This window comes from Girardinichthys multiradiatus, chromosome 21 (assembly GCF_021462225.1).
Source record: "Girardinichthys multiradiatus isolate DD_20200921_A chromosome 21, DD_fGirMul_XY1, whole genome shotgun sequence".
Taxonomy (NCBI): domain Eukaryota; kingdom Metazoa; phylum Chordata; class Actinopteri; order Cyprinodontiformes; family Goodeidae; genus Girardinichthys; species Girardinichthys multiradiatus.
The window spans coordinates 34,847,914-34,863,616 of record NC_061813.1 but is presented as its reverse complement, the minus strand read 5'-3'; the positions used below and the strand labels follow the sequence as shown (position 1 = coordinate 34,863,616).

The 15,703-nt window shown below is 38.9% G+C and overlaps 1 protein-coding gene across 3 annotated transcripts in view; it reads left to right on the top strand.

Annotated features, from left to right (window-relative positions):
- The window catches only part of LOC124858033 (collagen alpha-1(XVIII) chain-like), an 84,309-nt gene that overhangs the window by 53,191 nt on the left and 15,415 nt on the right, over window positions 1–15,703 (top strand). For 2 of the 3 annotated variants that reach the window (XM_047349739.1, XM_047349741.1), the window contains exons 6-21: window positions 24–98; window positions 2,010–2,102; window positions 6,790–6,922; window positions 7,477–7,520; window positions 7,849–8,031; window positions 8,191–8,217; window positions 9,196–9,249; window positions 9,383–9,457; window positions 9,555–9,602; window positions 10,985–11,110; window positions 12,594–12,647; window positions 13,093–13,128; window positions 13,283–13,408; window positions 15,034–15,087; window positions 15,183–15,218; window positions 15,387–15,431. In XM_047349739.1, the coding sequence (XP_047205695.1) occupies window positions 24–98; window positions 2,010–2,102; window positions 6,790–6,922; window positions 7,477–7,520; window positions 7,849–8,031; window positions 8,191–8,217; window positions 9,196–9,249; window positions 9,383–9,457; window positions 9,555–9,602; window positions 10,985–11,110; window positions 12,594–12,647; window positions 13,093–13,128; window positions 13,283–13,408; window positions 15,034–15,087; window positions 15,183–15,218; window positions 15,387–15,431 (1,209 nt within the window). The remainder of the gene's footprint in view (window positions 1–23; window positions 99–2,009; window positions 2,103–6,789; window positions 6,923–7,476; window positions 7,521–7,848; window positions 8,032–8,190; window positions 8,218–9,195; window positions 9,250–9,382; window positions 9,458–9,554; window positions 9,603–10,984; window positions 11,111–12,593; window positions 12,648–13,092; window positions 13,129–13,282; window positions 13,409–15,033; window positions 15,088–15,182; window positions 15,219–15,386; window positions 15,432–15,703) is intronic. The other variant, XM_047349740.1, reaches the window with a different exon arrangement.

Genomic DNA, 15,703 nt, shown 5'->3' with positions numbered 1-15,703 from the left:
TTATCACTCTTCACCCTCTCCAGGGTTCTATTCAGCAGCTGGTGTTGAAGTCAGATCCCACAGCTCCAAATGACCAGTGTGAGGAGGACGATCCTTATGTGAGTCTACATTAAAAACAGGCACACTCTTTCCATCTGCAAGACCACACAGCTCAATGCTGTTGAAATCCAGAACTCTTACTTCCTCTCCTGGTGGAACCGCAGTATTGCAATAAATCCCAAAAACAGAAAGTCATGTTTTGTAAGTTTTAGATTGCCTTAGGATTTCTTTAGTTGCAGTATGACCTCAGCATCTTAAATCTCTGCAGTAAATCAGATTTTTTTAGTTTATCAGACTTGTTATTAAAAAGGTAATCTTCGTTCCCTCTACATGGAGAGAAAATCTAACAAGAGTTGGACAATAAACATATCTTGAAGATGAATCAGTTTGTCATTTCAGTCTCTGGTGGGTGGCCTAAATGTCACAAAACTGCATGTAGATTACCTTGTCTATGAGATCAAGGCTTTAAAACCTGTGCTAAACCATTCTCGAAACATACAGTTTAAAAATGTTAGAAATGTCTATATTTTGAACTATTTAGGCTTTTCCCTTTAGGGTAATAAACATCTAATAAATGCTTCTGTTTAAAAGTTTGATGTTTTTTTTTTGTAACATTTAGTTGCAAAATGCTACACAAAGTAAACAATATATCTGTAGATAGATTTTAAAAATGTTTTTATTATGACCTTTCACATTTCTGATTTTGTGTCAATTTTGTATTCTGTGTTGGCTGATGGTTTAATATTTAATATTTGAAAAGGGTGTAAAATCCAAATTTTTTCCAACCTTTGCTTTTTTTTTTTTTGGTTTTAGTTCATGACAGTTCAATTAATATCTAAATGAAAATAGGGAACAGCACACAGAACACAGTCAAGATGTCAAAGAGTGATGAAGCTATATAGGGAAGACCAGACTTGAGCATTAAGAAAATGGCCAGTCAGAAAGAGAAATCAAACTGGGGAAATGTTGTTTGAGAGCAGTCACATAAATACTTATCAGACCAAATTTCCTATCCAGAAATTTACAAGCACTCTGTGGCAAGCCCTGGCGTGCTGTAATTACCAACCTTCGGGAATAAGCAAGCTGTGACAAAAGTTGTAATTAAAAAACTACAATTCCGGTAGCATTCAGGAAAACATGGTCTCTGCTCCAGTTCTGACCAGCATTGTTTGTTTGGGAAACACAGTCATCAGCATTCCATTTTCTTTAAATAGCTGTGTTACCTGTATGTTAGCAGGTAAAATGTTTCAGAATCAGTTCTTATTTAAAAACCCAACCTGGAATACACTATCATACAGCCTTACTATGTTGTGTAAAACACAGCAGTAGTGAATAGAAGCAACTGAAAATCTCACTTTTCTACACATAATCAGTGTTTTTAGGTTTTCATTATCTGTAAGCCAAAATCATCAGCATTACAAGAAATAAAAGCTTGAAGTTTTTCACTCAGCGTAATAAATGTTAGTTTTCCTTCCTGAACTAAGTGACAAAAATAATGAACCTTTTCACAATATTTACATTTTTTTACATGTACCTGTATTCCTGTTAGAAAGGTATTTTTTGGGGGGGTATTTTTAGGGTCCGAGACATGTTGTCTCGGACCCTAAAATTATATAATTACCTATATATGGTAGTGCCTTTCTGTTTTAAAGAGGTATATGTCTCATTTTGAGTCAGAAAATTGTATTTTTAAATTACTTTTCGAGTTTAAAATACAGTGGAAAGGCTGATTTTGATTTGTTTCTGTCTCTAAAATGTAAATTTGCCATTAAATATAATCTTTTTAATCTTGGAATTATGGTGGAAATACAAGAGAATCGAACAGGTCTTTTTTTTTTTTTTTTTTTAGACTGGGTTTATATTCTAACCCTCCAGCCTGAACTCTGACTATATGGCTCTCAATCTTCTCTGCTTTCTTAAATGTTTTTGTCCTGATTTCTTTTATTTTCCTGCTCTCATGTTTGCTTCAGGCATCTGGTTTTGGAAGCGGAGATGAAGATTATGAAGACTCAAAGGAAGGAGATGAAGTTAAGAAGATTGTAGAGGAGAGACAATACCCCATGGTGTGTATGCTCTCCTTCTGGCTTTTTGCCATTTAACTGAGCTGGACCCAAACCAAAGAAAACAGCTCTTATCCTTGCAGAACTGCTGGAGACTGGAACATGGTTATATATACTTCTTTCTGCCAATTTAGTGTTCTTCAAGACACACCACAGGGTGCAGGGTTGATAGACAAGTGGGAAAAGAGTGCTACATTATTATACTTTCCAGAAATAACTCCACAGGGAAACCTGTTGGATTCGTTTTATTTCAGGATCTGGATGAAAAGATCAGTATCCATAACACAGCCGGGTCAGAAAGTGTCTCTTGTTAAATTAAATCTTGTTGTCACTCAGTATTGATGGTAGCCAGCAGGAAACAGTTTGGTGTAAAACGTATTTCCCCTTACTGATTGCTTCTGTCTTTGTTTACCTGAATAAATGCAAAATGCTGTTCTCAAATTATTTAATTTCTTAAGGGAAAAAGTCATCCAAGCCAACCTGGCCCCATGTAAAAAGTAACTTGTTGTACCAGTCTTGGCAGCAGAACTGCCTGTGGAGGGATTTTAGCCCACTCTTCAGTGCAGAATAGTTTTAATTTAAACATATTGGAGGTTTTTCAAGCAGGAATGGTCTGTTTATTTGCAAAACATTTTTTATTAGAATGTTCTGATGGAGAACCGAATTCAATGTTACATCAATTACAACATGTACTAAAGCAGGAAGCAAACCAAGGCCATCATAATACCACAATCATGTTTGACTGTCAGGTTTTTTTTTTTTTTCAAGAAGTCTTTGGGATTATCAGATGTTTTTGAGAAAATCTGAGCAGGTTCATTTGGTCAGCAGAGGTTTTTCACCATAGATCTATCCCATGGAGCCCGTTTTAGCCCAGTCTCTTTCTTGTCATTAAATCAGGAGCACAATTGAGGCTAGGGAGAGCTGCAGAGCTTTAGATGTTGTTCTGGGTTCTTTTGTGACCTCCTGGATGGGTCGTTGATGCCCTCTCAGAATAATTGTGTTAGGCTGGTCACGCCTGCGAAGTTTCACCCCACTGTTCCATGTTTTCTTTGTGCCTCTTACTGTGGTCCAAAGCCATGACTAGTAATACAAAGATTTCACCAATAATTTAACACAAAATCCTACTTTTAATGACTGCAGCAGTTTTAAATTTGCATAAAGGACTCATTCAGATAGAACGCCACACATCCCTGGAACATTTCACAGCATGTTAGAAATATGGCTCAGTCAAGTTAATTGTTTAAAACAGGTCAGATAAGAGATTATTGACTTGCACAAACAAAGAAAAGGTTACTAAGCTTCTACAGATAGAGTTGGAAGCCTGGCTCACACATTAAATGACAAAGAAGCATTCCTACACCATGTGGTAGCAGAAAGATGAAGCTATCAGCAACTACTACCAGATTCCTGAGAAAAGAAAAACTCGAATTGCAGAAAAACACCTGCAGGAAGGCTTGGTGGAAGCTGGCACTAAGGTTTCACTTTCCACAGTAAGGCACATAGTAAACACCGAAGGGGTAAATGCATGAACTCCAAGATGTACATCCAGAAGCACAAAAAAAGTCAGCTATAATTTGTTCACAACTATATAAATCACCCAAAGATGTTTTGGGATTCCATTTTGCAGAGCGATGCATAAATACTCTTAAAACATTTTGGGCCTTTTGGATCAGAAGTATATCTGAAGAAGGAACAACATCATGACTACAGTGAAACATAGTTGTGGCTCAGTGATGCTGTGGGGTTGTTACAGTGCATGTGTGGCAAGATGGATTCAATCATGTATCAGGAACTCCTGGTAGATATCGTGACAGTGATCCCAGAGGGTACTGGTGGCCTTCATCAGTCACCTGACTTTAACTCTTCAGAAAATCTCTGTTGGGATTTAAAGGTGATTGCAACACACAAACCAAATGATATTAATGAACTGTAGCCCTTTATGCATAGGCAGTGGGTTAGGTTGCTCAGGAATGCTGCCAGGAGCTGCTGTCTGGGTATGGCAGATCATAAAACAAGAAGGTAATATACTAAGTATTAAAGATGCTTGTCAGGAAGGGGTGGAATAAGTTTGAGGCAGCTTTGGTCATTGCATAACTACATTTGGTCTTTACTATCTTTTTACGTCTTTCTATACCATATCTTATAAATAACTCTTTGAATTCCATTGACAAATTATTTTAAATACACCAGACTTCCCCATCCTCAACATATATTTTGTAAGATTGTAAGATTTGTTTTAAGAATAAGAATCATATTCATGCTAAACTAAAATCAGACATCCCTGGAACATTAATTGCCTTCAGTTCAAAAGGTCTTCGGTGTTTTGTAAAGGATGGAGATCTCTTCGGCCTCATCGGAGCTGAAAATATGGTTTCAGTTTTGTTAAGGCAGCTAGAATGATGTCTTTTTAATGGTTTTAACCAGCTTCTGCTTCACAGAATGACATATTGGCCGTGTTTGTTTGGACTGATGTTTACCAAGTAACTGCATCTGTGCTCAAAGCTGTAATTTGCTCATTGGCTTTCCAGTCAACAATTTGATGGGAAAATTACGCTGCAGATCAGTTTTGCCTTGTAAACATTGAGTTGCAGCCAGGAAACAATTAAACTGTAAAAACTGGAGCTGATGTACATTTGTTTGCCCTTAATAAGGTTTCATTTAGGATGGATGTGGAAACCATTATAATTCCAGGGGTGGACAGGCATATTTGGTTCTGTTGACCTTTTATCATGTTGGCACAAAGTGTGAACCGCCTATATATACAAATAGTGATGCATCCAGTAACATTTCATTTATTTCATGTGAACATACAATCATTTTTGAGGGTTAAATCCCTAATAAGGCATGCTAGGGTGCACAGTTCTTGTCAAGTTTACATACATTTATCACAGGATTTTAGGTCTTTATAATTAGGGACTTTATAATATGTGTTCTAACCCGTCTCTTTCCAGCATGGAATAATTAAACATAATTTCTAAATCTAATTATTTTAAAAACAAGAAGATTGTGTGCAGAGGTTTGAATTTAAAGCCTATTTTCTATAATCCACACTGCAACGAAATCATGCATGCAGACTCTATATTTAGTCAAATGTCCTTTAGTTGGATCCACCTCAACCAAATCATCCACCAGCCAGCTTCTGGCATAATTCTGGCTGGGTACTTGACCACTCTTTTGGTTTATCAGTAGGTTTGTCAGTAAAAACAGCCCCACAGTATTATGCTGCCACCTCCATGCTTTATAGATGAAACACATCATCAGGCTAACAACTAGTCAGAGCAGCAAAAAGACCAGACTGGAAAACATAAAGAGAAATTGTCAGAGACCATATAAACTGCTAGGTTTTCTCCCACAGACAGACCACGAACTTTTAACAGGTTGAGATCTGGGTCATTATAGAAGCTTAATGTTTGCCTGTTTTATCCATTCCAAAATGAGCTTCATTGTTTGGTATCGTTCAGTAGAAATGCCAAATGAAGCCCTAGTTTCAGCCACCTGAACCAGATGGCCACCCTCAGATGAAAGGAAATTAGTTGGCATGTTCATGAACAACCCAGGGATCACCAATACTGAAGACTGACATGAACTGGAGACTGCTGGAATGCCAGTTTCACTCTCTACAATGAAGTCAGTGAACACCTCCACACTTAACTGATATTTGCAGCTGCCGACATGAACGAGCCCAATGTCATCTGGAGAAAAGTGTCATGGTCAGTTAAGACCTAGATTAGGGTAACTATACCAGATGACTAGAGGAATATTTGTAGTACAGTGTTCTTAGGAATATAAGAACATTTTACCAGCTGCCAAGCATGGTGGTGGCTGCAACATGCTGTGGGCTGGGATAACTCTATATTCTCCAACTTTACATTAAAACAACAGCTAAATGTCTGAGACAACTGGGTGTTCTATCATGACGATGATCCTCAACATGCATCTAAACCGGTTTTGGAATGAATAAAGCAGGGTAACATTAAAGTCTAGTTCTTTTGATCAAACGTCTCTCTGTGTAACAATTTAAGAATGGTATTTATACCATAAACACAAGATCATTTCAGGTCCGTCTCTGGATTTTTAGTTCCAGGTTTACAAGAACAAGTCTTATATTAAACCTGGACGAATGGTTAAAGCATTTGCCTTTCTGTCTTAGTTTTTCTTCATAAATAGGTGCTCTTATTCCTAAGATAGAAAACAATAAACTGAAGTCATAGATTTGAAAATGGATTTGATGTGAATAATTTCCAAGCATTTATTTTTACTTTTGTAAATAAAATATACACATGTACTGGATAGTTACCGAGATAAACATTCTCTTAGTGTTTTTAAAGCTCACTGATGCTGACTGGTGTACCTCAATGTTTCAATAAAGTTTATTTGAAAGTTCTGGACATGTCCCTTCAAAAGTAAGGACTCTGCAGTCATATATTTTTTTGCGTTCATTCACACAAACATGATCATTTAATGATAACCGAGAGTTAAGTTGTTGGTAATGAAAACTGCAGACTGGCCTGGTCCTGCAGCTTTTTTACTTAATTTAATGTTAAAGAGTCAACAGTTTGGCATTTCAACCAATCTAGATGAAAAATATCTCAATATTTGAATTGTTTTATATATTGTTTTAAATCTGGTTGCATGTGTTTTAGGTTGTGGGTTCTCGTTTAATGTGCGCGCATGTCTGTGTGGTTTATAGCCTTCCCCAGAGCTGAATCTCACAGAAAGCTCCCCAGTCCGAGCTCCTCCCACTGAAGTGTCCCTAATTGATGATGAAGATGGAGACGTTGAGGAGTCCTCTGGGCAGGAAGTGGAGTCGAGCACAGTACAAGGTAAAATTTATTATTTTTATTACTGGCATTTGATTATTGAATATCCATTTATGTGATTGTTTTTGTAATAAAATAAGTAATTAAATATGTTTCTGTAAAAATATGTTAGTGCCTTCATTTTATACTTATATTCGTATGAACAATAAAATGTGATTATAATTCCTAATCTTTATCGTAAATAATTGATGCTTTTTCATTTATTTATATTTATGCATTTACATTTAGGTATTTATACATTTATGTATTATTATACATTTGATTATTAATGTAAATTTATATGTACAGTAATTTTATTATGTATTAACAGTAATATTTAGCATTTATGTTTTTATTATTGAGTATGATTTTTTTTTTTATGTGGTAACTTTCTGTTGTAATTAAAAAGATGGCCACCAGATGGTGGTAAAATAACACTTTATTCCTCCTGTCACTGTTTTCTTCTGTCTTTTGACCTTCAACAAACCAACATGTCTTATTCAGACTGTTCTGTTTCTTTCTGATATCTAATATTGCGTCATTCGTATCTAAAAGTTTATAATGTGCTCCTATTACAGCTATAATATTTCGGAACAATGCCTCTGAGATTCAACCTGACACTGTAAGTTGGCTTCTTCTCCTGGACACGTTTTGCATTTCAAGCACAGTAAAATCTATATCTGTGTAGTTCAGCATCTGACCCACAGCCCGAATCCTGCAGTGTGTGTGTCCCAGATAGATGGAGCTGAAACTCTGCCCCATTTAAACTTCTGCTTCCAAAGCTAACTTTCCATACAGAAAGCTGCAGCACAAACAGTTAATGATTTCATCAATATTTAGAAATGACTGATTAGTGACCTGAAGAGAGACTTTGTCTTTAGCCCGTGTCAGAGAGTACGTGGTTTCATTGTGGATGAAGGAATTAACCCAAAATTATATCTAATATTAAGCCCTTTCAGGTGTCTACAGGACAAAAAGGTGAACCAGGCGAACCCGGTCCAGCTGGTCCTCCGGGACCCCCTGGCCCTCCAGCACAAGCGTCAGGTGAGGGAAGGGACCCTGGACCAAGAGGTCCTCAAGGCCCACGGGGACCTCCTGGCCCAACTGGACTTCCTGGGAAAGATGGCGAGCCTGTGAGTCTAACCTGCTTGTTTGTTTGGTTTGCACCAATCAGCAGCTTCTATTTTTGAAGCAGCTTTCTGCTTTTTTTCTTTCAGAGCAGCAGTGTTTTGTTGTTTATCAGGCTTACAGAGGTACACACTGATGGTTTTCTATTTTTATCTGTTCTCCAGGGGATGAAAGGTGAAGGTGGTCAGCCAGTAAGTAAAACTTTACTGGTGTCAGCTTTTCTGTTATAGATGTGTTGAATGTTCACACCTTGGTTGTAATGAGTGGTAATTTGAGCTGCCTTTCAACTTGAACCGGCCCCATCTGACATCAACAAGGTGATTTCATCCACCCATCTTCTGCTCACTGAATACTTTCTCTTTCTCAATAATTTCTGTAAACCTGACAGATGTTATGTGTGAAAATCCCAGTAAATCAGTAGCTTCTTAAATAGTCAACCAACAACAATGCCACGTTCAAAGCTGCTGCCGTGTGATTGGCTGATTTCCTATTCGTTAAGAGCAATGAAACAACTTTACTTAATAAAGTGACCAATGAGTGCATTTCAATGCCATTGCGGATTCTCTAGAATTATTAGGCATTTTCTTAATGAGCATCAACCTGTGTTCTTTTTAGTTTGTTTCAGAGTATTGGAAAATTATACAATCTCCTTGAACTTCACCTTTTGTAACATTACAAACACAAACTTCAACATGCTTGATTTGATGTGAAATACGAATGCGCCAAGCACTTTGTGCACATAATTCTAAACACACCATCCCTATGGTGGGAACATGGTGTTGGCAGCATCATGCTGTGGAGATGGTTTTCAGAGAGCACAACAATAAATCATTCATGTTTTATACATTGTTTAGGTGGACATTCTTATTTCTTTGACATTTTTATGCCTTTTGTATTTAATATTTATCATAATGTATTTTCATATATTTTTGTCTTATTATCGAAGGATATTTTTGCCTAGGGTCACACTAGATTACTGACTAGAACCAACATAGTCATAACTGTTTAGCACATGCTGACCTGTTTACTTGTGATATTGGAGTACTCTGTAGCTGCAGCCTTGCCTCATCCCTAATCTTACCTGGGTTGTTGTGTGGTGTCTCCTATTCGATTTGGTTCTGAACTGGGATCATGGTTTGTTTTGTTTTCTGTTTTTTTTTTTTTTTCAGGGAGCAACAGGATTCCCTGGACTACAAGGAGAACCTGGTCAGAAAGGAGAGAAAGTAAGGAATACAGTTTTCTTAATGACTGGGAAACATCATCAGGGAACTTGGTGTTTAGACACATCAGACACACTTTAAGGATTTTCGAAAAGGTTCCAGGTTGAACGGCTAATGTTGATGCTGTTCTTCTCAGGGTGATCCTGGCTTGGGCGTCCCTGGTCCTCCAGGGCTTCCTGGACCTCCGGGTCCACCCAGCAAATCTTCCATGGTTTGTATTCATAAATTTCTTTTTATTTAAGAGACTGATGCCTTAAGCTTACTTTGAGATCCTGGATTTAACTGGTAGCATGCTGTGTTTCGTACAGGAGGGGTCTGGACTTGATGACTTTGACAGTGATGCAGAGGTTGTCAGGGTAAGGAACACAAACTGATTGTCCAGATCACTCTCTAACGTGCATATTGAGAAGAGTGCTTTGGAAAAGTATCCACATTTTGTCACATTAGAACCACAATCTTTGATGTATTTCATTGAGATTTTATCTGTTCAAATCAATTCAATTCAAAAATACTTTATTGATCCCCGAGGGGAAATTAGAACCAACAGAAAGTATTTATTTGTAAAGCAGAAGGAAAATGATAAATGGATGTCCCCTACTAAACAAATATGAAAAATGTGGTGTGCCTTTGTATTCCACCTCCTTTACTCTGACACTCCTGAAGAAAATCTAGTGAAATCAATTCCCTTCAGCTGTCCCCTAATTGGTAGATGGAGCCCACCTGAAAGGTAATCTCAGCATATATCCAACTGTTCTACAAAGACCTCAGAGATTCGTTAGAAACATCATAAAGGTCAAGAAACACAGCATTCAGGTCAGGGTTATAAAACAATGCCACACTGTTCAATCCATCATCTGAACATGGAAAGAGTATGGCATACTTGCAAATCTACCAAGAAATTGCCGTCCACCTAAACTGACTAGCCAGGCAAGGATTGTCAAATGTAGACCTCATGGGAGACTGTCAAGAAGAAAGTCATTGTTGAAACGGCACCAAGAGGCTATGTGAAATATATAAATATAAGGTGATACCTGAAGAAAACCGTCTAGAGCAGGGGTGTCAAACTCCAGTAGTCGAGGGCCAGGGTCCTACAACGTTTTGATGAGTTCCAAGTCCAACACACCTTAATCAAAGGACAGTATCACCTCCTCACTCACTCAAGTTACACAGAGTCCTGCTATTGACCTAATTATGTGATTCAGGTGTGTTGATCGAGGACAGGAGTTTGACACCTGTGTTCTAGAGGCTGCAAAGGACTTGAGACTTGGACGGAGGTGCACCCTCCTGCAGGACAACAACACTAAACATGCAGCCGGATCTCCAATGGAAGAATTTGGATCAAATTATTTTGCAAATGTTAGGAAGACCTAGTCAAAGTCCAGGCCTAAATAAAATTTATGAACATTATGTTTAAATCTTTTCCATCCTATCTGACTGAACTCTAGCCATTTTGCCATTCATTCTCTATATGTCCAAAATTGTTGGAAACAAAATCCCTAAAGACTTACAGCTGTTGCCTGCAGCAAACGGCGCTTCTATAAATACACGTCACATTTCTAAAATATTTATTTCTACAATATTTTGAAAACCATGTTTCATTTTCCTTCCACAACACAGTTATTCGCCAGCTTGTGTTGGCCATTTCCATAAATTAATATTTTTGCAAAGCACCTTAAGGTTAAAGAGGGCCTTTCTTTAAACTAATGCTCCTTTTCAACATTCTATTTTCTATCCATAGGGTCCCCCAGGGCCTCCAGGGCCCCCAGGACTGCCTGGTCCGCCAGGACCCCCAACTTCAGCAGCAGTTCCAGGGCCTCCTGGGATTCCTGGGAAATATGGAGAGAAGGGAGGACCGGGAATCCCTGTGAGTTTCATTCATAAATGTCATTCCCATTTCCCAATACATCCCAGAATGAAGTTTACATAACTCAACCTGAAATAGGATCATTTAATCTCAACAGGGACTTGCATTAGAATTCAGTGAGATCTGAGCCAAGAATGTATCTTTGAGGACATGAATGAAGCTGCTCTCAGGCCTGACCAGTACCTTTCCTGAGCAGTAACTGTTCTGGCTCTCTGGACTCATTTCTATTTTTTTGGTGTTTGGTCCATCATCGTGGGCCGCTCTGTTGATCTCCAGATAAAACACACCGCTAACTAAATCATATGGTAAAAATGACCAAAAACGGAGCATAAGAAGGGAAGAATGCATTATATTGCGTAAACCTAGCAGCACACAGCTTGCAGGGCTTGCCTCTGGCTGCTGGAGCTTAGCCCACGGCTGGCTGCATGAAATCGTTCATAGCCGGCCCCCCCAGAGCTTCGCCCTCAGCTATTACGAAGCTCATCCGCCTGGTGTCTGACGTTATTAACTCAACAGTCAGAGGGAAATTATGTTAATAGGAACTTTTACCAGTTAAGAGACTTGATTCCTCATTGGTGAATTGTCCTAAAGCCAAGCAGTTGGAGAGCTGTCGTCCTTTATGATAAAATCTGCAAAGCAATTTTTAGGAACATGAAGACTTTCATTTGTGCTTGCTGAATGACTGCAAAACCCATAGCTGTAAGAGAAATGGTTCATCTAAAGCGTCTTGTTGCACTTATGAGCTTTCTGACTTTGACACCTAATCTGTAGGGGGTGGTCTACTAATAAAGTAGTGAGCTGAAGCGATCTGTTTGATTTTACTCATCAGTTGCCTCAAACACCAACGCAAACATTAACACGCTCATAATGTTTTTTTTACAGAGGACAAACAGTCATTGAGGTAAATTCATGTTATATTGACTCATGTTCTGTCTCATTGACCCTTTATGGTTGTCAGTGACTCTGCTGAACAAGTCACGAGTCCTCCTAACATTTGTGGAATGTCTCTGTTTTGAAGATAAAAAAACTTTATATTATTGGTGTTATGTAATGTTTACATTTTCTGAGGAACAAATTTTTTTTTTTTTTTATTAGCTGTGAGCCATAATCATCAAAGTGAAAACAAGTCATGTGCAATAAATCACTTTGTATATGAGGTTTCATGGCCCATTCATCTACCTTCCACTTTACACTCTGTTTTTTATAGGTTTATACTTAAAGTTTGTATGCTGTATGAATATCTACCATTAATTTAAAGGAACCCTTTCAAATAACCTTCGAGCCTGTTCTAAAGAAAGGATGGAGAGTTCCTGGAATTTGTTTGTAAAAGTTTGAAATTTGTCAGAAAATCTGTTTTGCTCAGTTAGTTGTTTAAAATGCTGCAGCTGTTTAAATTACACAATGCAAACTGTGCCGCACAACCTTTCACTTCCTCTCAAGAGGTAAATGCTAAAACATAAAGAGATGGTTGCCTATATTACAGGGAGTTGATGGAAAAGATGGCGACCAAGGGCCTGCAGGAAAGAAAGGAGACAAGGTGAGACTAAAACTCATCACTGTGTGTTCCTACTGAGACATAAAATGTGTCACTAATATTTGGATTGCCTGGTAGCTCTGTAGATATGCCTCGTCTGCATGTTTATGTTTTAAATATTAAGGGTTCCCACTCTGACTTAAAAACATGAAAGCATCATGCCTGAGTGTAACTTTTACTATGACAGCCTCTGCACAAGACAACCCTAATTTACCTTCTGCAGATCTCTAAACACTTAAATAAACAATTACGCACAAACTAAGTAGTCATCCTGCACAAAAAGCAACACTTTTAATGAGGTGACCCCATGGACTAATAAGGCAAGGGAGCTCGAGTGTAAATAAGTCTGTGCTGCAAAAGCTGCTCTGCATTTAATTCAAGCCAGAATCCGTCTGCCGTCGACAGCAAAGCTAATTTAATTTTATTATTTTCATTTGTTTGTTAAAAGGGAGAGCCTGGAGCGAGCGGGCCAGCAGGACCAAAGGTACGGTCTATTTACTGCTTGTCTGAAAGGATAATGAACCATTACCAGCATTAGCAAGAATAATTATGGGATTTTTTTTGTTCTGGCACTAGATCCAATGAGGTCATTGAGAGATACTTGTGATGATTTAACACACTGAGTTTGTTTCCTTCAGGGAGAACAGGGCCCACCAGGGTTTCCAGGCTTACCGGGATCACCTGGCCATGAGGGGCAGCCTGGTCCCAGGGGTCCACCTGGACCTCCTGGGCCCCCAGGACCCTCAAGAATAGGCTTGTTTGAGGTAGAGCGTTTTTTTTTTTTTTACCTTTTTTATATTGAATTTGGTCAACATGCGTTGTATGTTGTGTGCACACAAACAGAATGTTAGCGCCTTGCAAAAAATACATCATCCTTGAACTTTTCTAGTTTTTTTTCAACTGACAGCCGCAAACTTAGATGCATTTTAACGGGGTTTTATGTGATAGACCAATGGAAAGTTGTGTAAAGTGAGATTGAAATGATACATGGTTTTTAAATAGTCTTACAACTAAACTTTGAAAAGATTGGCAAACATTTGTTGTTGCTCTCACAATATATAATTTTGTACAAACACCTTTCACCACAGCTACAACCAGATGTCTTTTGGGGTTTTCCACATCCACAACTGATATTCTGCCCATCCCTCTTTGCAAAACACCTCAGACCCAGTCAGATTGGATCTGAACATCAGGTTTTAATTCTTGACACATATTCTAAGTTTGGTTTAGCTCTGGACTTTCACTACGCCATTCTAACACCATGCTTTTGCCTAAACCAGTGGTGTCAAACAGTTCTTGTCCAGCAGCTTTTAGATGCCTGGTCCAATGCACTTGAATCAGATGGTTGAACTTCCTCCTCAGCACACAGTCAAGTTCTGCTGAGTCCTACTAATGGGCTAAATTATTATGTGATTCAGTTGAGTTGAAAAAGAGATGCATGGGAAAGTTGCAGGACACCAATCCTTAAGGATTGGAGTTTGACACCAGTTACCATTCTATGCAGCTCTGGTTCTGCATGTTTAGGGTTGTTGTCCTGCTCCAGCCCAGTCTCAAGTCTCCTGCAGCCTTTAACAGGTTTTCTTCCAGGATATCCCTGTACTTAGCTCCATCTTCCAATCAACTCCGACCAGCTTCCCTGTCACTGCTGAAGAAAAGCCTGCCCATAGTATGATGTTGGCACCATCATGTTTTACTGTGGGGCTGCATTTTTAAACAGTGTTCTTTAACAAACCTCAGCTGCATTTATACTGAGATAAAATTACAGGTAGACTGTTTTTCCTAACTAGATGACTGCTTGTCGAACCATAGATGGTGCATACACCTGAGTATGCATGCAGAACTGGGCAATTGTGGCCTACAAGGCACCAGCTTTGAGCTTTAACAGCTAAGGGCACGGACGTTCAGTTTAAGTTTAAAGCAAGAGCAAGAAGATTCATTTGTATTTACTCATTTCCAAAAAGACAGAGCAGGATGCACACAGTGATCAGTAATGACCAGTCAGTGTAGAAAGATGACCTCATCCTAAGGTGAGGTCTAGACCATCTAATCCAAGGCCGAGTCAAAACCAATACAGTACCATGACCATCAGGACCAGTACCACAGCAATATCTATGCTTTCTTTATGATGAATCAAAGATTGGTTCTAAAAAAATCCTCCGGATCACAACAGTCCTTCAGTTTAATGTCACCAAAAGGATTTCCCCTCAGCCCATAAGGTTATAGTTCATCTGCTGAAAACAGCAGGTTACAGCTGCTTTCTTGGCCCCTTTAGATTATTTTAGAAATGTATTTTAAATATGTCCAAAACATCCACCTACTTGATTCTTTTTTTAGATGCACTTTTCAAACTATTTCATAAATTATGTTTGAACCTTTTATCTTTGTTGAGGACCTGGAAGGATCTGGTCTGCTAGATGATTTTGGAGCCTCCACTGGTCCTCAGGTACAGACAATATATGTGAGCCGTATCCTCATAAAGCATAATCATACCTCAAGGCTCAACTGCTCAACTTGTTTATTATGCCTGCTTGTTTATAGGGCCCGCCAGGAATCCCCGGACCTCCAGGACCCAAGGTGACATATTTTTGTGCTCATCTCGACATCTCATTTCCCCTGCGGGGATTATTTAACTCTAGGTTGGCGATCGGTGAAAGAGATGTATTTGCAGACGGGCATTTTTATTCACACACAGCTCAACATTCATGCCTGTTGTCTTTATTTTCCCCTTCACATCGGTCACAGGGAAAAGATGGTTTAGAAGGGCCCCCAGGAAAGCAGGGCCAGAAGGTGAGCCTTCTATTTGCTGTTATCTTTACTGTCTCTCTGTTGGGCGTCTGTGCATTATCAGGCAAGCTTCTTAGAATCTCCAGCCTTTAGGTCAATGAAAAGCTGTGATAAGAGCCCTCGTTGTGACATCACCCACCAGCTTTGAACCACATGCTGTTAAAGAGGCTGGAGATTCTGTCCTGATTCAGGGTCCTTGCTGTCTGACCCGATCTCCGTCTCTGAGGAGAAGAAAGCATTACAATCCACAGGGAACAAAATCCCAAAAGCACAGA